The sequence below is a fragment of the Glandiceps talaboti genome, chromosome 7 (assembly GCF_964340395.1).
Source record: "Glandiceps talaboti chromosome 7, keGlaTala1.1, whole genome shotgun sequence".
Taxonomy (NCBI): Eukaryota; Metazoa; Hemichordata; class Enteropneusta; family Spengelidae; genus Glandiceps; species Glandiceps talaboti.
Genome location: NC_135555.1, coordinates 10,211,566 through 10,237,084, shown reverse-complemented (window position 1 = coordinate 10,237,084; position 25,519 = coordinate 10,211,566). Strand labels below are relative to the sequence as shown.

Here is a 25,519-nt window from a genome sequence, read left to right as displayed (position 1 = left end):
CCCCGGGGAGGGGGGGGGGGTAGATGTTTTCCGTGGGCTTACAAGTCATTGGTAGTCTCTGTAAAACCGAAAACATGCTGACCCCCTCTCACTTATTTCTAAAAGATGATGAAACCCCCTCCCCCATTTTTCAGCAAAATGCGTCAATGTTATCGATATTTTATCATATTCGGAAATATAGCTCTGGACATAAGTGTCTATGGTACGACATTAGGGATAGATCATTCGATATCCGGGGGGGGGGGGGGCTTGGAAGATTGGTGGAGAGTCATTATTTTTTCCCCACCTGCTTGCTTGAGAATTATTTTTTTTTCTCCTTCGCTTATGCTGGCAACTTTTTTTTCTTTGCTTATTTGAGATATCCGGATTTTTTTTTACGTCAATGTTGAACACCTACATTTGTTGCCACAATTTTCCGTTTGGTTTTCGCACAGGGTAATACAGAGAGTAAAAAGATGCTGTTCTATCACACACATATTTTATTTAGAAAAGTACACATTTCATACATGTTTGATTTTCAATTAAATAAACATCATTGACAGTTTTTATGCCATGGCCTGATGACACACTGAAAATACAAATCGGAAACTTGATTGGTGAGCTCAAACATTCAGATAGACCGGTCAGTTTCTCCAGCTTGAGGGGATGGGGGGGGGGGGGTTCAGTGTTTTTTTCCACTGGGCCGACAAAAAGTCACTGACCCCCGTGAATAAAGTTTCATAGCATCTGACAGTAAGCTGTAGAGGGAAGAGGTTTTTTACTTCCAAAGGCAATGTTTAGGCTATTCACAGACACTTTCAGACAATAATTTGCAAGCTTTACAAGACAGCTCTAACAATTGTAAAAAGCAACTACACATGGTTGAAACATTTTTGAAATAAAGTTTCATAGCATCTTGACAGTAAGAGGTGGAGGGAAGAACTTTGATTTGAGGCTTAGACATGTCTATCTCTTATGGGGGTCCTAGGGGGTCTCCCCTGGAAGCTTTTGAAGTTTTTTTTTTACCAATTTTGGTGAATCTTATTGTTGGTTTAACGAATGAGTGGCCTCTGGGATGATGGAGTCCAAGGGGGTCCCCCCAGCAGATCTGCAGTTTTTTGTTTCTATTTAGGCAATTTTTAGGGTTATTCATAGCCTCTGAGATATATATTGCCAAGCTTCGAAAAGCTAAAGTAAATATAAATTTTTAAATAAGTTTTCCATGTTATATAAGTGGGCCTGTAACATTGGTATAGGGGCATTGATATTGCATGTATAGTAAAGTTACTGGTGCGTTAGAGCACTTTAGGAGGTCATACCTTGTGTACGATAGAATCTTGAATTTGAGTTGTGGTGTCGATACATGTAGTGTCCGAAATAGGAAGTATTTTCATCCCTTCTGACAAATTCATACTGAAGAGACTAGAACAAAGTTCTTTTTATAAACTATCCAATATTATGAAGATTACGATAGCAAAACCTTCAAGTTCACTTTTGCCCCAAAGTGCAAGATAAGTGAAGCACTGATTGTGAAACAGCCAAACACTTACATGGCATGTTCTGTAACTAGTGTGGTAGCTAGGTAATACATGTATTATATGTATAGTTATGTTTGAACCCTTACATGAAGTAATATTTAAACAATTTATGAAAGAAACAGCGACAAGTATATATATGTACCACAGGCTAACTCATATCCGGAATTTTTTTTCAAGCAACTCCATTTGGCATCTCCCCCCCCCCCGAAATCTTCCAAGCCCCCCTCCCCAGGATATCAAATGGTCCACCCCTTACGAGTATCTGTATCATAGCCGTAGAAGCACCGATACTGGTTGTCGCGTACGAAGTCAAGGGTCGCATGTGGAGCAACAAAAGTACATGTATTAACGTTATTTTAAAAAAACTGTTCGAGTTTCAGCGAGTGCAACTTTACTTCATCAAGGGGATCATGTGGTGAATTTTACGTAAAGCTCCACTGCTGTCAGGAGCATGACCGTGGCAAAGTTAGTCTGCTCTGACATGGATCTATTATGGTCTGCTCCAGGTTTAATTTTTTAGGTACAACAATGTGCTGCGTTTAGAGCGCCACCAAACGATTGAGTATGAATTTGAGCACCAGTATTGCATTTGAGGAAACAAAAACAAACTATTTTAGCAGGCACATTGATAGCTGCAGAAACGAATTAGGATCTTTCTGCAATGGAAACAGAGGCTAGAGGTATGGTACCAAGAAGAAACATTTTTTTTTTCAGTTTTCGTAATATACAAAATTAGCACTGAGATCAAAGACAAGACAGAATTTTTTCTCAAAGTGCTAGGATATCTGTGAAAGTTACACACTCGTGTTTCAATCATTGCGATCGTGTGAAGACGCCATTTTGCATTGTACTTTACATTGTAAACATTGTGGGTTATACTTCACATGGTAATACTGTGTGATGCGATACTAAAGGGGATAGATTTTGATTTTGATTTTATTATTTATAATGCTACATACATGACAGCATATAAGAGGGGAGAGCAACATATGGATAAGACAACCACATTCAGTGTGATTCTAGCAAGTCTATTCCCATGCATGTGTATTATGTAATACCTGACCTGGTCATGGACTAACAAAGACTGCACCAGGGCAATGGTGTTTACATACATGTACCTGTCAATCCTCAAGTACCTTTAGTTGATAAAACTGAAAGACATGTTGCAGTCCTTTGAATTATCTAACATTACATCTCTTTGATGTTGATACATGTATATATATATATATATATATTAGAGACTTGAAGCCAAAGAAATTGTTCACACATGTATACACGTTTGAAGACCAGTACAGCAGACCAACAAGGAACCTGATATCCACTGATGCTGTAGGCATTGACTTTTATATCTTTATTAAGCTCAGACAACATGTAGACTTCATGTATACAAGTGCAAGAGGATGTCCACATCCTTTGTGCGAATTTATAAAAAACACACTTCTAGACACGAAATATCCAAAATCTCACATTTTTTATGTAGATGTGGGGATATGATGCAAATAAAAACGTGCACAAACTACAATTTTGTGCACCACAGCAAGTTTTAACTGTGAAGTACATGTACCAAGAATTATCATGACTTACTGTACTCTGATGGCCAGGAACTGCATTGACTTACATTGACTCCTTGTTCTATCTCAGACTAGATTGTGAGTGCAAAAGGATGTCCATACACCTTGTACAAGTTGATAAAAAAAACATGTCTTTGTCATAGTGAAATATCAAAAATCACATCTCTTTGATGTTGATGCAAGGATTTGGTGCAAAACAACTGACATACCAGTAAGTTACAAAGTCGTGGACCACAACAATTTAGAACAGTGGATTACAAACAACAGCCTTGATGTGCACTTATCACCAGGGCATTGATGTTGACGTCATCCCTGTCAATATATAGGAGTGTCGAAAGCTGTCAGTACCCACTCCTTTGAGTTGATAAGAACACATATCTGTTCTTTGAAATATCCTAAATCTCATCTCTTCGATGTTGATACATGGATATGATGACAAAAAATGACACAATCTAAAAAAGTTTGTGAACTGCAAGTACAACTACCTTTACAAACAACAATTCTGACTTGCATGAATACCTGGAGCATTGACTTCTAGACTTTCAAAAGCAAAAGGTTGTTGATACATTGGACCACATGTTTGTATAGATAAAGATTTGCCTCTGGCCCTTAAAATATCCAATATCACATCCAGTGGATGTTGATGTGTGGATTGTGATGTGAAGAATCCTACAAAGAACTTGAGCCACAACTTTTGAAGTCACTGCCACATCTGTTAGACCTCCAGCAATGATGGTTTCAAAATGACACTGAAGACTTGTATGATTAACAAGGCTTACATGAATGGTGTGATCTAAAGCCATTCACCATCAATTCATTGAATGCTGTGGAGTTTGGTGCTCTATCAGTTTGATTGATTGAGTTATCTTCATTATTACTCAATGCCATTGAATTGGCAAATATGTACTACGATACAAGCAACAGACTTGTAACCAATAGCTATGATGACAAGGCAAATCTGTCTATTACATATACATACAGTATAATAGTGTAATTTTGCAGATGCTGAATGGTCGGAAAACAAACAAACCATGGCCTCTTCAGGGAATGGGAGGTTGTATTGTTTTAGTTTTCATTCAGATTTCTTTTTACATGTACAAGTTATGCCACTTTTTCACTCCAAACTTCTAGTTGTGTACTTTAAAGAGGTATGGCCAACTTCAGACATTATAATAATGTGGCAGCAAAGACCAGCTCCACTACGAGGTATGAGCACAACTACCAAGTGCCGCGTTCCAAAGATTTGGAAAGTGCAGAAACTCAACAAACAGGTGTATGGTAATCAGAGCTGACACTAGCAACATGGTATGGAATACCCCCCAATTACGTGAACAGGGCAAACATAACCAACATCATTTATTTATGACAGTTTGTAACAGGTATGGTCCCCAGTACTCTGTCTAGATATGCCACTAGTTTGCCAGTCACCTTGAATGAAAGTCATTTTGTTACATGTCATTGCAAGTTATTTCAAGTTACACATACTAGCAATAAGAATGTGATTGTCAAATAACATGGTAGTATAGCAATACTGTATTTATATAACTTATATGTATAAAGGAGCCTGTAATTGGGACTTGTTCCCGTTGATCATTGTGTAAATAACACAAATAAGTAAGTAAAATAACTTAGATTGACTTTCTTTGGTGTGACCAGCAAACTGGTGCATTGTACTGATTGAGTGCTAGGTACATGTAAGTGGCAGCTATCATGTCATCAATATAATATTTTTTAAGAATAACATGGTATCTTTGATGATGGTCTATTTGTTTTACAACCCTATGTAGTACATCATGTATAAGAGGAAAAAAGTGTTAATAAAACAACCACTGTTAACTGCTTGCATGGGTTTGATTCTTGCAAGAAGCTGAAAACATCCTGTCTCATTGGAAACTTTATTCTTAATTTTGGACCAACAATGAAACCAGCCTTATAATACTGGTGCCTAGGGTAGTTACATTGACATCCCTTTAATTAAACCTCAAACTATACATTAGGTCATAATAATGGCCATCAATGCCACTCCTTTGAGTTGGTGAAAACATTACACATTGCTGTTCTTTGAAATACAATGTATCTGGAATCACATATCATTGATGTTGATACAGTTTGATACAGAAATGATAAAAAAACACAAGCTACAGGATCACTAGAAATTAGGACATTGGTCTAAGAATGATCCCAGCTTTGCAGTGACACCTTGGGCACTGGCGTTGTCATCCCTGTCAAATCTCCAATTTGACTACACATAGGAATGGCTGTCAATATACCACTTGTGTGAGTTTATGAATGTATGTTACTCTCCTTTGGAATACATGCATCTCAGTCACATCCATCTCTTTGATGTTGATATAAGGGATTCAGTGTAAAAATAAAAAAAAGAAGCTAAAAACTGTACCACTGCCAGTAAGTACAGTAGACCCAACAAGGATTCCAATGTACACAGATGCCATGATGTTGACATCCCTGTCAATCGCTGACTAGACTCGACTATACAATGTAAGTGCAAAAGGACGTCCACACTCTTCATTCAAGTTGATGCATGATATCACATCTCTTTCATGATGATGTTGATACAGTGATTATTTGATACAAAGATAAAGAAATGAAAAACTACAAGTGCACCACTGCAAGTCAGTAGAGTGGCCCAATAAGGATCTCGATGTACACTAATGTCTGGAGAAATGATGTTGACATCCATGTCAATCTCTGACTAAAGTACCAATGCACCAGGCACAGGCTCTCCATGCCTCTCTATGGGTTGATAAAAACATGTCCTTTGATATGTTTGAAAATCACATCTCTCAGATGTTGATACAGGGATTTGATTCCACAAACAATTGTCTTTATTGTTACTCAATGCCATCAAGTTGGCAAATCAACATTCTACAAATAGCATGAAACATCATAAGAAACAAGCTCTCAGATTGGCTTGTACATGTAGCATGGAACAACAAACAATCTCTCTGATTGGCTTGTTTGAAACAAGAAACAAGCTATCTGATTGGCGGGTAGCCACCAGCTAAGACAAGGCAAACCTGTCCATCAGCCTTGTTTAAAATAAACCCTCGCATCTCCAGGAATGCGAGTTAACATTTCCACACACAGGAAAATGATTTACGACAATGGTCTTTAACTGGTGCTGTCCTTCTGTAGTCAAGTCTCAACTACTGTCTGATAACTATTATCAGCATTTTAAACATTATCATGACAAGCAAAACATTCCAGACGTATTTTTTTGCCAAGTAAAATGTTCTGCACATTATATTTCTTTGGCATTTATCACACATATTTGATCTGGTAGGTCACAGCAAAAATAACGTGAAATATTTTCAAAAGTGTGTATTTGTGTTCAGTGTGGCTTAAGTTTTAGGCTAGTCTATGGAACTCCTATGCTGACAAAATCATTTCTCCATATTGAATTTTAATTGTAATTTTCCTTTCTCCTTGCAAGTTATGTAACTTTTTCACTCTAGACTTTTAAACCTTAAATTTAAAAAGGTACATGGACCAAGTTTAGACAGAATTTTGTCGAAATGAAACGAATAAAATTCATCTAGAATTTTATGTTCATGTCAAAGTGACTTAAGTCTATAATCTCCAGATAGCATTGATAGGTTTATGCATACATTTGTGTGTGTGTTCATTTTGTAGTTTTTCTATGCATGATTGTGATGTTGATTTCTTTCTTGGACTCTTGAGAGTCCCCCAAAATGACGTCATTGAATAATCCATTCTGTTTGCCTAACTACTCAATGCCACAAATCTCACAGTTACATGTGATAATCAAACATCTTTCAGTAAGTACAATAACACTGAAATAATTTTTTTGTCTGAAATAAAAAGAACACAAAAAATGTCCAAATCTGGTCCATGTCCCCTTAACCACTTTGTTGATAGAGTTAGTTGATATTCAGTGTTCGTCTCATCAAAATTAAGAAAGTGGCAATGAAGCTGAAATCCATGTTATGCAAAAATGGTGTGAAACATGAGAATCCGGATGCTCTCCTCATGGTCTAAAACCAATCTCCTAGCTATCATATTTGTGAAAATATTTGAGGGAGAACACTGGGTCATGTGATACTACTACTGATAGTGAGATAAAACAACACACTGAATAATGTTTCATGTAAATAAAAGAGACAGCAGTCAGTCTTAAATATGGTTTATCTAATTCACATGTGTACCAGTAGCGGTAATTGTACTTTTATTGTGTAAATACATGTTCTGCATCTGTACATGCACACTGCAGACCCAAAGTAACACATACAGTTCTGTCAATATTAACATGTGGTTGCCTTATTATTGTGCTACAGGTTATGCAGCTGACGGTGAAAGCGCAGAGCTGCTCTCTGCGAGACAGATGAAGGCTACGATGGAGAGACAGATGTTAGCAGCCAGCTTTGATACTGGATCTGCAGAGCAATACAAAGATGCTTACACCAGTCTATGTGAACAGATTTCACTTCTTGAAAATCAAGTCGATTTTGGGGAGGATGATGGTGAAGAGGAACAGAGCCATACTTTTGACAGGGGTGGCTCTAGTGACTGGCGGTCTCAGTCAATGCTAGGGAAAGGTGGATACCACAAATGGCAAGAAAAAAAGCAGCACGGAGGAGGAAGCACCGGAAGGGGCGGACGTCAACGGCAAGAGCAAAGACAACAAGGAGGGGGTAGCTCTGGGAGGGGCAGTCGTAGATATCTACTAGAGACTCCTTCAGAATGGAGTTATCCTCAATCGTCAGACCAAAGGCAGCGTGGAGAAAGAGGAGGGGCCGGTAGAGGTCGTGGTAGGCAGCAAAGTGGAACATATGGAAGTGGTGAGTCTGAATGGCAACAGTATGGACGTCAGAAAAGCCCTGGTAGGGGAGGTCTGCAATGGCAAGGTCGCAGAAAAAGCCAAGGTGGTGATTTTGATGATGGTGATCAATGGGAAGATCAAGGACGCCATCAGCAGAGTGGCTCTGGGAGGAGTGGACGGCAGTGGCAAGGTCAGAGACAACAACAAGAAAAGAGTAGTGGACGTGGTGGTCGTCAATGGCAGGAAGATCCTCCAAAAATGTTGCCCACCAGAGGAAGACCTGGTCAACGAATGGATAGGGGAGGTAATTTTTCAGGCCAGTTTTTGAGAGATGATGCACTGGATTATGAAGAATCTGAAGGTTTTGAATTAAGAAGTATACTACAATTGGTACGTCGCCTTATTTCTAAAAGACCAGTGCCTCCAGGACCACAGTTTTATGAGAGTGAACCTAAGAGACGACGCCCAGATTGGATGGAGGTACATTTTGTGTTTGTTTTCATCTTTTAATATCAAGTTGTACATGTATACAGTATAGCATGCATAGCATGTTTAACAGCTGCATCACTATTCAATTACATATATATGGTTTGCCAGGGCTCAATTTAACTTGTACTGTATTGGTAATCAGATCTAGTCCAGTGAACTGTTTCAGTACATATATTGTTTTCCACTGGTCTAACAGACCACCACCTTATGAATTTGGTGGTCTAGATATGGTGTTTATCACTGTATGTGTCTTGGACTACTGCTAATTTGGTGGTCTAGATATGGTGTTTATCACGCTATGTGTCTTGGACTACTACTAATTTGGTGGTCTAGATACGTTTAGTTCTCTATGGGTCCTACACTACTACTAATTTTGCACTCTGTTTATACATTTGTACATGTACCATTACTTGAAGTAAGTAGAGAATTAACAGTCAATGTTTGGTTTGTTTAGCCACCTAGAGGACCTAGGCCATTTGACAGGCCACCAAGACCACCACCACTACTACCATCACCCCCATCACTACTATCCCCACCCCCACCACTACTACCCCCACCCCCACCAAGAGATATCCGACAAAGACACCTACAGATGAGAAACCGTGAGCGGGAAATGTTTGAACATCAACAGGCGATGAGGGAGAGAGAAGCACTACAGAAAAAGTTCCAACATAAAGAGGATACCATTAAATATTGTGAGATATGTGGTGTAAAGGCTGTAGGTGAAATAGTAAGTGATGTTTTCCACTACATTAAAATCCTAATCCTGCAACCGCCATTATCATGTACAAGGACTTGGCCTGAAGAGGGTGAGACCCTTGTAGTATAATGAGTATTCATTGATTTTTTTGACAACTTTTTAGCCTCTTTTTGTTTGGTTGGATTTTCTACTTGTGTATGCAATTGCCACTGATTGAGCACAGTGTGCGTGTATTATTGTATACAATTAATTAATATTGATATTGAGTGTTTATTGCATCAGAACGCTCATAAAACTGTAGAATTGAGTTTTAAGGAGACTCTACATCTCTTTTTTTTATTTTGTATACAGTGGATTTACTGTTTGAATTAATTGGAAAAAATGAACAAACAAATCTTAGACAAAACATAATATGCAGTAAATGATATCTTGACTTGTCTTATACTGGCATGTGTATGGAGTATTGGTCACTCTTCTAAAATAAGATGTTTTTTTTTTTTTTGGGGGGGGGGATTAGAGAGGGTGTGCCACAAGCCGAGTTAATAATTTTTTTACTTGGGTAAAATACTTCCATAAAATCCTGTACTGTTAGATCGAGGCATGCTTTGATGGTGTTAGAATTGTCATCTGGCATTGTTGGTGCAGTTTATGGCTTATGGAGGGGTTTCCTGATTATTCTAGTGTTTTTATACTTTAATACAGAGATCTACTTTGGATTAGTATTAATATAAGGTTGTTTGGTAGCGCTATAGAAAAAGCTGGTTCAGAACAAAAGAATCCTTATTAAGAATGTGATGACCTGGGATTGTTCTCGAAAAGTTTATGTGGTATGTCCGAATACCAGGTTTTAGCTCTGCCAAAAGCAAGGCTTCTTAGTTCGTACACCACCTCATGCACAATTACCTTTTAAAATATAGTACAGTAAAAATTACCCCAAAAAAAGGTATTAACTCCAGTATTGCCTCTCTAAATATGTGTGATGTTAAACCCTTGTATTCTGTCAGTGTTGCAGGCAGCGACTTTATGGTGATGAATTATATTTGTTCTTGCAGAGCTATAACATGCATGTCTCTGGAAAAAAACACAAGCAAGCCGTGGAAATGGTAATAGCGAAAGTCAAGTATCCAGAATACGGGGACATGCCAGTAAGTACTTGAGAAATATTTACATATACCTAGTGATTGTTGTGAACATTGACTGAAGCAGTGTCCTGTGTATAGTGTTTCTAGCTGAGGTTTTAAAACTACAAGTAAAATTATGGGTGTGGGGGGGGGGGGGTGAATCATTATTTGTATCATGTTGTGGTACTGTACATTGTATATCTTTGGTTGGAAACGTATCAGTAGAAATCACATCAGGTAATTTTGACCAATTGATAACCAATAAAAAAAGACTGCTGTAAAATTTGGTTGATGAAAACCTTGTGATAACAAACTGTATTGGGGTATAAGGAAAGTCTGGCATGATAATGTACTATACATGTACATTGATGAAGCCCACATGTATTTAGCCACCATCGAAAAAAGTTTGGAATTTTTGGGGCAAATATGATATCATATGCAAGAATTAGAAACATTAGATTGTGTGTGTTCCTGTAGGTATCAGCCTCTTCTATTTCTTTTCTACATGTCAGTGAAATTCACTGGTATTTCACTTTGCACAATGATGATCTCTCTTATATAGCTTGGGTTGTGATCTTATTTACAGACAACTGACAGCCATTTCTGTCTGAAACAAAATGTCAACACAATATAATTTTATATAAAACATTGTAGTTGTATTTTGAAGTAGTTCTTAGTCAAAACTGAAATAATTGACGTACTAGTAAGTTAGTTTATTTAAGCTAAATCGCTTGGTCTTCTTCAGCTCTTACTGCATACATATATGATTCAATAATCGATTTTCCGGTTCCAAGATGCATTGCGCGAGAGGATGTCGCTTATGTTGTTACATTTAGTCTTGTTTTGTTCTTATTACATTTAAAATAACATTTTCATCTGGAAGTGATGGAAAGACATGTTGACGTCTTAGATTATGAGTTTTATGGAGCAAGGACTTAATGCCATCAATGACAGACAGTGATTTTACAGGTGAACCCAGGGTACTGTCAGGTGACAACCATCCCCTGAGTAGCGCGTGCAAACCCCTCAGTGCGTACACAATACATGGCATTGTATGGAGAGATGCACAATGCATCTTGGAACCGACAACAGGTCTATTACATAGATTTCATATGACTGCAGGAAAGCGTTGTATACTATTCTGAACTGTAGACGTACATTTGTATTGAAGAAAGAGAGGTCATGCCCACTATGACCTTTATAGTCAAGGTCAAATGTCATGTGCTAATACAGCAAGCACTCTTGTTTCAACAAGTCAACAAGACTTGCAAGTTGTTGTTGGCTGTGACACAGAATTGATATATTTATCATCTTTGTAACAGGAAGAAGTAAAGCAGAGACATGAAGACAGGAGAAGAAATACGGACGAATACATGAAAACTTACAAGAAAAGAGGAGAGATCATCCATGATCTCGGTGACCCAGAGAAGAAAGAAGATGCTATAAAGAGAGCTGTGAGTTGTTATAGATTTGTGTGACTTATTAGTAGAGACCATACACACAGTCTTCTCCCCAGAATACTTCACGTTAATATTATTCTTCGTTCTGCCAATGTTATAATATGAGTGAGCTAGGGGGCCTTGTCACTATGAGGCAAAAGACAGGAAGTGATAAAATTGTTAGGTCATGGGTATTTTCTGGCTGAATGAAGAAAAGTATGGGGAAATAATATAAGCATAATTTATGAAAAATAAGGGAAAGTAATGGTGATTTGGAATGTTTTTATTCATATTGTGAGTACCAAAGAACCAATGATGTGAATGTGTGTTGTTGTATCATAGAATTGCCAGGTGTAAATTGTTACTCAAAATAACAACAATCACTGTATCTTATGCATGTTTTCTGGGACCATAGGTTGTTTATATTTAGTCTCGCCATTGCACAATAATAACTGAACTTTCTCTTTTTCTCATATTTGTATATCTTTCCAGGATGAGGTTGAAAAAAATATTGGGAAGTTTTCAATTGAGAAAAATTATTGCTTCATATGTATCTGTGATGTTGGCAAATCAGTAAGTTTTTAAGATGAGTTATACATTTCATTTTGTAATGTGTTCCTATCAGTGCATTGTATTAATATGCCTTATGCCAGGTATCAGAAAAAAACGAAAGATTTTATAGTTTGGCCAATGAGGGTGCTGTTTAGAAGTACTTGTAGATTTAAATCAGACATGAGTGGGACTGCATTGTTCTGTACTAAGGGATACTTTTTAATGCCTGCTGTTTCAGCATATGATTTTCTTAATGTTGATAAAGTCTAAAATTATAGCAGTTATACATTTTGCACCATAAAGTTCATCCTCACTGGTGAAGACATTCCATAAGTTCACAGATTATATCATAATTTCCTCCTACAGAATCATGATAAACATGTTGCTGGATATAAGCATGGCAGAATGAAGGAGATGGCTGACGTGATTGTCAAAGCCCGGGATGCCGTCAAAGAGGAGGAAATTGATAAGTTAGAGGAATTACTAAAGGTGAAATGGAATATTTACATGTATTTTAATAGTTTCCACTCTTGAACTATCACTTGTTGATTTCTACCCGTAATAGCAAAGTTCACTGTAAACTTTTTGTAAGGAACTCTTTGGGGTGTAATTTTTCGTCTTTTGGTGCTGCATGTATAAGTACAAACAACTACTGTATGTCTGCAGTGTTTTGCCAATTTAAACACTTTGATGATTCAAGTTGCACCATCCTCTTAGCGACAGACCCTTGCAGGACAGCTGTCTTTTAAGCACCCAAGATACATGTAGCTATAGATATTCTAGTCTTGGTTACCCTGACCCTTACAGGAAGGCTATCCTTCCAATCACCCCAGAATAGATATTACTAACCAGGGTTCTGCTGACGGTGGTCTCCATCGGTCGCAAGCGTCCGGCAGTCAGATTTAGCAACCACAACTCAAAGGTTGCCGACCACGACTCCTACTGTCACAAAGGTGGCATGGACCACCTGCTTTCAAAGTCAATTGTTATAACATACACACAAACAATTGTTTAAAATGATAAGGAATTAAAATATTTATTGGAAACTAGTGCAGGTGGTATGTTTTTAGACCATACATAATAGGGAAACAAGGGACAGTAAATACTACTACAACGAGGTGTCAACGTGCTTTCAGATACGTAAACAAAACACAGAGTTAACTTAACATGATGCCGACACCACGTGTAAATTACACGCTCTGAGGTGTTAAACGTCCGTATGGAGATCTTCAATGGGACGGTAAAAATCAAAACCAGGAGTACCCCCAGTATTACCAACAAACGTAAAATGTTACATATGAGTATTGTTTCTAATGAATGAATGATTGATCATACGTTACTGATTTCTTTCTTTTCCTAAAAGCAAAATGAATCATATGCAAGAAAAAAGTTTAAAAGCGACCAAAATTCAACTGTTTGAATCCATTTTGTGATCGACAACACAAGTGACACACGTTCCTATAGCTTCCTCCAGTAATATATTTTCAAGTAGCATTCAAAGTATTCAGTCATGTCGTTAGACCGTTATTTTTCTACAACGAAACGCAAGGTGCCTGGTGACGAAAACGAAAATCCCGCCACCATTTCGAAGAAGTCAAGACACACCGATGCTTATTCTCCAGCCACGAAGAGGAAGAGACAAGCAACTACCTACAAAGAAGAATGGGCGAATGGTTGCAAGACATGGTTGTACTTCATTTCTAATGAGAGCATGTATTGTAGACTATGTCAGAAGTACGATAAGTGTCCCTATGACAGAGATGTGTGGAACAAGACACCATGCAGACGTCTTCATTTGGTCAGCGTCAAAGAGCATGAGCAAACCGCCGCCCACCGTGATGCCATCAAACTAGAACTGTTGAGCGCCACAACACAAGACATCGGCGAAACCATTCAAACTGGCGTGAAACATGACGCCATAGTCTCTGCTTTCAAATGCCTGTACCATCTAGCGAAACGTCGCATACCACATACAACAAACTTTGAACCGTTACTTGATTTATTGACTGAACTCGGCTTGTCTGTCAAAGATGACCTCAATATTTCAAAGAGTGTCACATACTGCAGTGACAAATCCATTCAAGAGATGTTGAGTATTCTGTCAGCCTTACTTGAAGATGAAACCATCGAACAGCTGAAACAATCTGAGTTTTTTGCGATCATGCTCGATGAGACTTCTGATGTAAGCGTCAACGAACAATTGACTTTGAACTGTTGTTTTCTTGACCAATATGGGCAGCTGTGTGTCAAGTTTCTGAAGTTGATTGAACCTTTGAAATATGATGAAACCCTGGACGAGTCACCGACAATTTCACTAAATGCAGAGACACTCACCACCCATGTGACATCATTCTTACGGGAAAAACAAGTAGACCTTGACGGACTTGTTGGGATAGGAACTGATGGGGCAGCGGTAATGACCGGAAAGCACAACGAAGTCGTCAAACGGCTTCAAGAACTTGCACCAACTACATATAATCTAGTCTTGGTTACCCTGACCCTTGCAGAAGAGCTATTCTTCCTATTTTCCAAGAGTAGGAACAACCCATAACACCAAAGTAAAGCGTTTTCTGTATGTACCCCAAATCGTTTATAGCAACCATATCAAGTGTAAAAGTATACTCTTTCATTTGCTAATTGACCACATTAGAAAGGCCACATGCTAGGCTTGTAAATAAACCAATTCAAACAGTATACTTTTACACTTGATCATATGAATGCTATAAACGAGTGTAGCGCTCAGAGAAAGTGCTTTACATCAGTATTACCCGTTGTATCACCACAATTACTAGTAATTCTGTAGTCCTTCAAAAGAGTTTGTATAGGAAAATTGGTATTGGAAACCTGAATGGTCTGGTTTTCCCAGAAAAAGTCTCAGAATAAACTGACATGTTTTGAACATTATTTATGTAATATTTTACAGAAATACAAAGGTATGATGAGACACAAGGCAAGCGATGAAGATAAGTGGCATTGTCCTATATGTGATTCAGTATTCAACACTGAAGTAGTAAGTATTAGTAATTCTCATTTATAATTTACAACCTCTAACATGTAAGTGAAGTGATTCCACAATGTTCCGCTTTTGCATTTGTGATTTACAACCTGTAACACATAAGTAAAGTAATTCCACCATGTTCTATTATGATTTATAGTATTCATTTCAAAGGGTAAAAAGTATAGTGTTTTGGACACTGTGAATGACTGGAACAATCTCACAAATAGCATTGTCTGTACTCTTATCTATTGAAATATTCAAAGAATTGTCAAAACAAATTAACAGTCTTCGGGGGGGGGGGGGGGGGGTTCTAGACGAATGATGTTAGTTTATTGAGCTTGTGCAAACATTGTGCGATTGTCCCTTATCTCATGTAGGCTTATGAAGACCATGTACCAAAAGTGACACACAAAATGAGATGGAGATGTTTCGTAGTCATAGAAGAAAATTTGCAATCTTTGTATGAAGCCGCGATGCATGCAGCAGGCAAACCTATTCCAGAGGAACTGCAAGATACTGCAACTACAGAAGACAGTTCAGACAAAACTACTGAGGTGACAACAACAAAAGATGATGAGAAGGAAACAAAGATGGAAGAAGAGTCTGACTTAAATTTCACAATTACGGCAGCAGATGATGCCTTACTGCTAGATGATGATGAAACCAAGCCAAAAGATGTTGCCATGGATACAGAAGAAAGTGGAAAAGATGAAGTAAGTCTAAGACTCGAGTAATAGAATTGTGTGATATCCATCACAGATTGTACACATTAGTGTGGTAAACAGGCAGCACTGTGTATTGCTCTGGTATTTATGTTTGCAAGTATACATTTTCTTGTATATAAAGTCTCCAAGTGTCCAATGTACAAGTGTGAACTTTTCCTAGTTAAAAAAAAATCAAAAACTACTCTGAGACTCTTTCCTAAAGAAATGGAGTCCCTCACACCGTATATAACATGAGTCTTTTTGTCTTATGCGATGAGATTGTGGAATGTAACCAATTAGAAAGAAATTATTTAAGCAATTATACTCCCATTAAAACACACAAAAAAAGTTTCCAAGTGAAATGGGGATTGTGGTCATGTTTTGATTATAAGATGATGTATGTAAACTTTGGTAGGTTTTGCAATTTACTAAATTGGTATGCTTCATTGCTTCATTGGTGACTTTAATAATGTGTTTATTGTTAACAACGGAGTCAACTGTGTGTGTGTGTGTGTGTGTGTGTGTGTGTGTGTGTGTGTGTGTGCGTGTGTGTGCGTGTGTATGTGTGTGTGCATGTGTGTGTACATATGTGTGTACGTGCATGTGTATGTGTGTGTATGTATGTATGTGTATGTGTGTGTGCATGTGTGTGTACATGTGTGTGTATGTGCATGTGTATGTGTGTGTATGTATGTGTGTGTATGTGTGTGTATGTGTGTGTGTGTGCGTGTATGTGTGTGTGTGTGTCTGCAGTAAATGTATGAGTGTATGTGTGTGTGTGTGTGTGTGTGTGTCAGTATGTGTGTGTGTGTGTCAGTATGTGTGTGTGTGTGCGTGTGTGTGTGCTGTGAAGGTCATTACATTTAGGATGATTAGAGTTCTTTTGAGGCTCTTTTGATGTGAAGAATATCTGATATTTTTCCAGGTAAGAGAAGTCGAGATTTCTTGAAGGTACTGAGCTAGGTCAACTCTTGTATTTGTTTTGTAGGAAGGAAAGAAACCAGATGAAGCCACAGCAGAGGAAAGTGCACCAGAAGAAAAAACAAAAAAGAAACTGGAGAAGTATGAGAAATCCTTGATTACTTGTGAAATCTGTGGAGTTAAAGCGCCAGGTGAAATTGTAAGTAATTGTAATCTATCGCCTAAAGGTCTCTCTTTTACAGGTACAGCTGAAATACAAAGTTTAAAATACTATGTATTGTATGGTACACCCTGTCTGCCAGCTAACAACTACAAATGAATGTGACCCCTCCTCCCCACTACCCACATCCCTACCCCCACCATTTACTTGGTATGTACTGTATTGGTTTTATGTCCGACGGTACCCACAACAGTTGACTAATACTATACCAATACAATGATTAACCGAGTATGTGATACTATCTACTATAAATGTATGGCTCCTCCCCCCCCCCATAACTTACACTGTATATGTATTTTAAGTGTATGTTATTTTAATGTATATGTTATGTTTGTATCATTTCAATCATTTTGTAAAGTAAAATATGTATTCATGTACAATTAGAAAATAAATATCATCCAAAAAAGTCAAGTTCCAAAAATTGCCTTTATTTACAGAGTTATAAGAATCACTTGGCTGGAAAGAAACACAAACAGGCACTAGAATTGGCTGAACTAAAAACTAAATATCAAGACCTGAAGGAGATGCCGGTAAGTATATGTCATCACTGTGCATTCCCTAGACTCTCTTGGTCTTACGATTTGTATTTGTCAAGACCAACAGAGTAGGGTAACCATGATGTCATCACAGGTTTCCTATAAACCCTTGCAAGATATCCCAAAAACGGTCCCTGAACACATGTCAAATGAAGTAGGTGATAATAGTAAACAATACAAGTGTAATTAAGGTAGAAATAAGTCTGACTGGATGTTCCTGTAAGTTGATAGCAGTAATCAATACAAGTGTACTACAGGCAGAAATAAGTCTGACTGGACTTTTCCTTTAAGTTGATAGCAGTCATTAATACAAGTGTAATAAAGGTAGAAATAAGTCTGACTGGATTTTCCTGTAAGTTGATAGTAGTAATCAATACAAGTGTACTACAGGCAGAAATAAGTCTGACTAGACTTTTCCTTTAAGTTGATAGCAGTCATTAATACAAGTGTAATAAAGGTAGAAATAAGTCTGACTGGATTTTCCTGTAAGTTGATAGTAGTAATCAGTACAAGTGTAATAAAGGTAGAAATAAGTCTGACTAGACTTTTCCTGTAAGTTGATAGCAGTAATCAATACAAGTATACTAAAGGTAGAAATAAGTCTGACTGGACTTTTCCTTTAATGCACTCAAATCAACAATTCCATTTCTTAGGAATTGCTATGTAAAAAATTAGTAACACTGACTGATTTGAATATATTTTGCTGCATCAAAACAGAAAGATGAAAAGCTGAAGCAAGATGACAAAAGAATGGGTACTGAGGTATTCATGAAAGGTGTCAATGAACTGGGTGAAATTATCAAAGATTTAGGTGATCCACAGAAGAAAGAAGATGCTATACAAAGGGTTGTAAGTAGATCTACATATTTGGATGATATAAGTTGTATTTATCAAGTGATACATCAATGGCAAATCAACTTTTTGCTAGATTACATTGGACGCAAACTGAACCTATTGTTGCAACTAGTTGTTATAAGCTGTCAGTGGTTGTTGATGTAATTACACTATCAGTAGGACAGCATGTCTGATGGCAAGGTTTTCGCTAGGTAGTGGCACATTCAACCTCTTCAATCTTGCAGTAAACATTTTTAGGAGCTTCCAGTGTTTGTGCCATCTTGATTTCAGGGTGATTATATCTGCCTATAAACCAAGGCACTGCTTATAAGAATGTGTGTATTTATGCTGCACGTAGGTGCTCACAATTGTTACCCAGGCACATATCTAAAGTGCTTTGTAGGGAGGATTGAACAGAGAGTGCAAAAGTGCTATATAAAATATGGGGGGGGGGGGGGGGGGGGGCTACTATAATCTCCCCCTTATGTAGTCCATTATATGCAATAGCAATAGTTTTTGTTTGTGTTTATCTTAGTTTACTGATAGCTTGTTTTCTATCGTATTATGAAACAAATACATAAGTTGGTAAACAATCTTTGGTCGATCATTTAGGGAAAGTTTGATCTTTCAAATTCTTCAAGGGCAAGTTAGGATTGCTCAAGTTAATGGGAATATTTTTGTCTTGTATTATCGGTATGTGCTGCACCTGAAAATGAAGCCTGGAAAATTGTCAGTAGTTATAGCCTTTGCTGGCTCCAGTGATTTATTTATGTTTGTGCTTCTCAACAGGATAAAGTCAAAAAGAACTTGAAGAAGAGACCAGGAAGAGGCAATACTTGTGCAACATGTAATTGTAACTTTGGAAAATCAGTAAGTATAGCAATGTAATATATGCATACATGATACACATATACATACATTCACATACACACATGCAAGCACACACAAACAAACACAGACAAGTACATGCATACCTACCTACCCACCCAACCACCCACCCAACCACCCACCCACCACCTACCTTGTAGTCTTCACTTCCAAAATTGGTCCACCAGGGACCATAACTGGAAGGTTCTGACGAGAGTAGTGGTGGGCGTTTAGATGGACCTTGTGGGGTGCTGGTTTCTTATGTGGATTTTGAATGTCTCACAAGATTGAATGTCAACAGTACTTTGTGGAAAGCTGGTCCATAATGTTGTGGCATCCGGAAAAAAAGAATGGATGAAGGGGGTTGATGTGTAGTGGCACATTTCAAGTTGTTTGTTCTTCTATTTCGCGTGGTTTTGGGCCTGACATAATTTTCAGAGTTGATGCCTATTTGTTGTTTAGGATTTTGTGGAAGACTGTGAGCCATTGAGTTTTTCTTCTAACTTCTAAAGAGTCCCATTCTAGTTTTTGTAGCATGTCTGTAATACTTGATTTCGGTTTGTAATCCCCAAGTACAAATCTTGCTGCTTTGAGTTGCACTTTTTGGAGGGTCTCATTACTCTTTTGTGTTCCTGGGTTCCAGGCTGCTGATAGTGTGGTTGGTTTGTGGATACAACCACATGCATACATAGATAGACAGACAGACAGACAGACAGACACAAATCACTACATTTGAAAAAGAACACACATTGTTTGCTACCACCATCATGTTGTTTGTTGATGTTCACTAGTTTCAGGATCATATTCTAAATTTTGTATCCACTCATACAGAATTTGAAAATTCATCTCAGTGGATATAAACATGAAATAATGAAAGAGTCATCAGAGCTGATTATCAAAGTCCAGGAAGCTGTTGAAAAAGATGATACAGAGATGATAAAGACATTATTAGAGGTAATGTGAATTATTTGTTTTGACACTTGCATTATTTCAGAGCATTAGTAATCGACATCTGCTATTGTACTACCAGAAAGAGAGACTGGTACATGTAGATGATCGAAGTTTGCATGGTGCCTTTTGACCCAAGTGAAGGAAGTCATAATTATGATCTAGAAGTATAACTGTGCTAGTCCTTTGCATTGTCTTTTGTTTACAAATTGTATACACAACAATCATAGTGTGACAGAGTCTTAGTTGAAGACCCAATGATGAGAGGGAGGTGGGGGTTCAGTCTCCTTCAAATGTTTGGTGTAGAAATGTATGGTCTGCAAATTGCAAAGATATTATTTATAGATAGAATCTCATTGTAAAGCTGCATTATGTTTTTATATTTTGATGATAAAACAAGCCTTCAGAGTGAATTAAAAGGCCAATCTGTTTTCCAGTACATTGCCACTGAACTCTACATTGTAGAGGAAAGTGACACTTTATAAAATTAATTTGATTTATTGATTGATTGATTGATTGATACATTGGTTGAAGGTGGTCACCTGACATTTAAACAAAAGAGAACACAAGGGACAAGCATAAGAAATAAAGCAAATTGAGCCCTCTCATTGATCAGATTGTAATCATATTGATCCTTGTACATGTATATCTATCATGCTAATACCATGCTTATATCATGCTCATGTCATGCTCATACCATGCTCACATTGCAACACAATTATTATGGTAACATGATAAAGAGAATCTTACTTGTTATTTTTCATCATATACAGGAACACCAGGCAATGGCAAATACTAAAGCCAGCAGTGAAAACGAGTGGAAGTGTCACTCATGTGAGGTGCCATGTGACTCAAGTACAGTATGTATCACTCAAAAAAAAATCAACAGACAATACAAAATGTTGTATGTTAATGTTTGGGGATAAGGCCAGATAACATAGAAATTAGAATCATTCTTTGTATAAGAACAACTTTCTATAGCTCTGCCAGACTATTTTTTTCACATCCAAAATGTTATCCCAATCTGATATTGGTCTTTAAAACAGTAAACTATAATGTTCATTTTGAATTTGTCCAATTATAGATTTTAGAAAAGTCAATGTTACAGGCCTAAACCCTTATTCCACCCTAAAGGTTACATTGTTACATTTATGTTATCATTAAATAGAACATGGATGACATAGGCATAGCTTCTTTATACAAGTATGTGGTATGATAGTCCAGGTTTTTAAAAAAAATAAAATAAATAGTTTTTGATTTGTTTTTGCTTCCTTGTCAGGAATATGACAATCACGTCACAACTGTTGTACATAATGTACGTAGAAGGTGCCTCATTATCAAAATCACAAGTTTGCAGTCCTTGGCCAAGATGTATGGAAAGTCTGAGGAAATGAAAGTTGAACCAGAACAGGCGGATGACACAACAGCTGCATCCGATGATGCCAGTAAGAATGTAAACACAGAGTCTGGGCAGGAGGAGGGTACAGAAGTGCCATCTGATGATGTTGGACAGGAAGAAACTGAATCAATGGAAGTTGAAGAAGGGGAAGGGGACAAAGAGACAGAAAAGGACAAAGATATAGAAAAGGATGGGGATGCAGAAGGAAGTGACAATGATCAGGATGATGATGATGCTGGCAGTGGAGAAGATAAAGAAGACACATCTTTCGTGGATGAAGTTGGAGATGAAGTTCAAAAATTCAGTGAGCAATTTGCCGATGGTTACACAGAAGGTGTAGTGACAGGTATGAATGATATTCCATCTACTGTTACATTAACAGTTATTAAAGCAATAACACATACCACTAAAGGGCAATATCACAATTTATTACCTGCTGTAGGGTTTGTCATCTTTACTATATTTAGGTAAATAGTGTCAACCCAAAGGCATGCAAGGAATAGTTATATTATTTGAGTGTATTTAACCAGTTATCTTCACTGAATAAACAATTCAGGTTTGTGCGCTTGACTGAAGGAGCAGTTGCTGACTAAATGATCAAAGTTGGGGGAAGACACTTCGTTATGAGCAGAACTGATGTGCAGTAGCCCAAATGACATCAGCAGTAAATAGTGTATTCAGTGTCACATGATGCCATGCTGACCAATGGCAATGTGTGTATGAAGGTTGAGGTGTATAAAGAGGTATCAAGATTTACCACAATGCATTGCAATACCAGATCGTCTTTTACCGTATATTTTATATATTTATGCAGGTCAGAAAACTAATTTTGCTCTTCAGTCTGTTATCAAGATATTCAGTAACACTCTTTTTGATGAATGCAAGTTTTGTACAATTTTTGTGATATGTTGATATTACAGGGCAGACGTATATAAGTCCAGGATTTTATTGCCTGGTGTGTGAAGAATTTTTCAAAGATCCAGAGTTTGCATTTGATGAGCACTGTAGATGTAAATACCATTTTGCAAAGTTAGAGGTACGTACCATTTACAATTGAAACCAGTAAACATGAAACAGAATGTTGTCTATCTTGCCGAAAATAATATGACTTACTAAATAATAACATTTTCTTGACTGGGTTAATGAAAATCTTAACAACATTACTATATTTACTTAACGTGATTTGTCAAGGTAGAGCGCTAGAGGTAAAGTGTTTGAGACCCAGTCAAGGTATAGACGATTTTTTACAAACATTTTACTGAATAACAGGTGCAGACTTGGGAGTGGCAGCATGTGTGTTTATGGGTTGTGGCATTGTTACAGGTGACGTGGTGGAGACAGTGTCATAGAAATGGTTAACAATAGTGTGAACAGTTTCATTCACGGTTAAAGAGTGAGGACGCTTTTATTGTGTAAAAAATGTCCTGTTAACTGAAAAGGTGTACACTAAATGAAATTGAGAGCTCAGTTGAAACAATGATGATGAGATGGAGAGAAGTGTAACTGCTAATATACAGTTCTTAATAAAGAATTGTTTCAGTTTTGATGATAAAAAACCTGTGTTTTGAGTATTACATTACGTTTGACCGAATATCATGTGTGGCAGCATCATTACCACCACTAGAGGGCGTACTTCATCATGTGCACTTGTTGGGTGAAGCAGATAGTAAGTTTTCAATCTGTCAGCGACAAATATGCAGAAATACAAGTATTATATATATATATATATATATATATAAAACTTGAATGGAACTCCTTTTCATAATTTAGCTGTAATCTCATGAAACAACTCGTATTTCTTTCCCATTATTTTTCAGGTATATGAAAATAGGGTGAAAGAATTTGAAAGAGCGCCAAAACGTGGGAGGAGAAAGCTACGGCAAGAACGGATGGAATTCATAGAACGTATGCAGAGAGGGGCTTTCCAAAGAGGAGGTATGCCCATGGGAGGTAACCAAAGGGGAGGTGGAGGTTTTGGAAGAGGGGCAACACGTCCATTTCAAAGACACATGCGTGGCGGTGGCAGACCACAACAGTATTGAAGATTAAAGTATACTGTGGATGACTAAGTATTGTATTGTATTGTATTTGTAATGTGATTTTCAATGGTTTAAGTCTTTAGTCCCTAATGATGGTAGACAATGGGGATATTTTACTATTTTTGTACAACCTCTGAGTCTTATGTCCTAAATTACAGTGTTTGTATCCCAAACAATTACACCAATTATGAAGTGGAAAATGTATTGTTCATGGTTCAAGGAATCCAATTGGACAGTGAAATGTTATTACTTTGAGCACACAGTGATGTTGAATATGCAGTTTTGAATTGCTGGTTATCCCTGAAGAAGGTACCAATTGCATAGTTTAGAATTTGAAGTCTTGTCAGTTGAGCTTGAAAATTGTGATACTCAATACAGAAATTAGGTCATTGATTGATGTGGAAAATTAACTTACCAAAAGTAAATTTTCAACAGTTGAATCACTAATAAGCTGTATACAGCTCCTGAAGTGGCTGAAGTCTTGTTATAGGCCAGGGATTCAATCCCAGGTTCTCACAACAGTGTTATCTTATCAGTGGTGCCATAACGATTATAGAGGATCATTCTTTTGTTCTGGACAAACTTTTTATCTAAACTCTGCCAAACCATAGATTTGCACACCTAGATTTTAATCCTCATCCGAAGTGATCCGACTCCTTTAAAGGCCAGGGTTTCAATCCCATGTTCTCACATTATTGCCATCTTATCAGTGGAGCCGTAAGGATTACATAGGAGCATTCGTTTGTTGTGGACCAGCTTTGTTCTAGAACAGACAACTGTTTTTCACACCAAGATATTAATCCCAATCAGAACTGGGCCTATAACATGATTCATAGATGCCTACAAATCATTTCTTTCAAGTTAAAGTGTTATATTATTGTCATTGTTTGCTATTTGTTGTACATTACTCTTGCTAATCGAAAGGATTGGGCTATTTTAAAGGAACTGTAATTTTCAATGACCAAACGTTTAACAGAACAGAGAGTGAAAAGCTAGAAATACTGGAGATTCAATTGTCAACTATGTAACAGATGGATGTATTTGTAGATGCTGTAGTCTCGGTTACCCAGACTCTTGCCGCTGGGGTCTCTGCCTACGAGACCTCTTGTCTGGGTGGTCTCGTGGATGAGCCTCCAGTGGTGAGGGAGTCTGGGTAACCAAGACTATAAATGCTTTGTATTGAAGTGTATGGTAATCTTCCTTTACTACTGTTTTATAGGTAGCACTCATTATTCTCCTGCTGATTGGACTATATGTACCTTAGGCATTGAAAAAAACTTCGTTGCAAAAGTTTGACTTAAAAGAAATATTCTGTAGTTATACTTTTTGCTTTTGTTGTATTGATCAATCCAATTCCTAGCATATGTCATATCAAGTTCATTCATAGCATGCATTTTGTGTTTATCCAGAAAAAGAATGTGCCATACAAAATTTGAAAGTATCTGTCATTTCATCAAGCCAGCTCAGTTACATTGTTACAAACATGTAACTCAATTTGGGGAATCATAGATTTTACACAGCATTGCAATTTGTTCTCAGATTTGTATTCCTTCTCAGTATACAAGTGTCCTGTCATATTAGATTTTAAGAATAAACTTTTAAAACTTAATTTGTCATGTGTTCTCTTTCATTTTATCTCGATATTATGTGCATGAAATGTACAGAAATCTGATGTAGAAACAAGATGGCTTTGCAGTACTTGACACCAGTGCATTTGTGTGTGTGTGTGTGTGTGTGTGTGTGTGTGTGTGTGTGTGTGAATGGAAGAAATCATTCAAATATGAAACATGAGGTTCTCCAAAAGTATATGAAACATGAGGTTCTCCAAAAGTATATGAAACATGAGGTTCTCCAAAAGTATAT

At 37.4% G+C, this 25,519-nt stretch overlaps 1 protein-coding gene across 1 annotated transcript; it reads left to right on the top strand.

Moving 5' to 3' along the window:
• The first annotated feature begins 2,136 nt into the window (after positions 1-2,136).
• LOC144437899 (uncharacterized) lies at positions 2,137-25,188 on the top strand. Its single transcript, XM_078126931.1, has 18 exons — positions 2,137-2,197; positions 7,405-8,369; positions 8,833-9,108; positions 10,131-10,223; positions 11,522-11,653; positions 12,131-12,211; positions 12,557-12,679; positions 15,114-15,200; positions 15,566-15,901; positions 16,881-17,012; positions 17,471-17,563; positions 18,287-18,418; positions 19,193-19,273; positions 20,102-20,224; positions 20,992-21,078; positions 21,498-21,963; positions 22,538-22,653; positions 23,435-25,188. Exons 1-18 carry the CDS (start codon positions 2,179-2,181, stop codon positions 23,657-23,659), a joined length of 3,567 nt encoding a protein of 1,188 aa, XP_077983057.1. The 5' UTR covers positions 2,137-2,178; the 3' UTR covers positions 23,660-25,188.
• Positions 25,189-25,519: the final 331 nt, after the last annotated feature.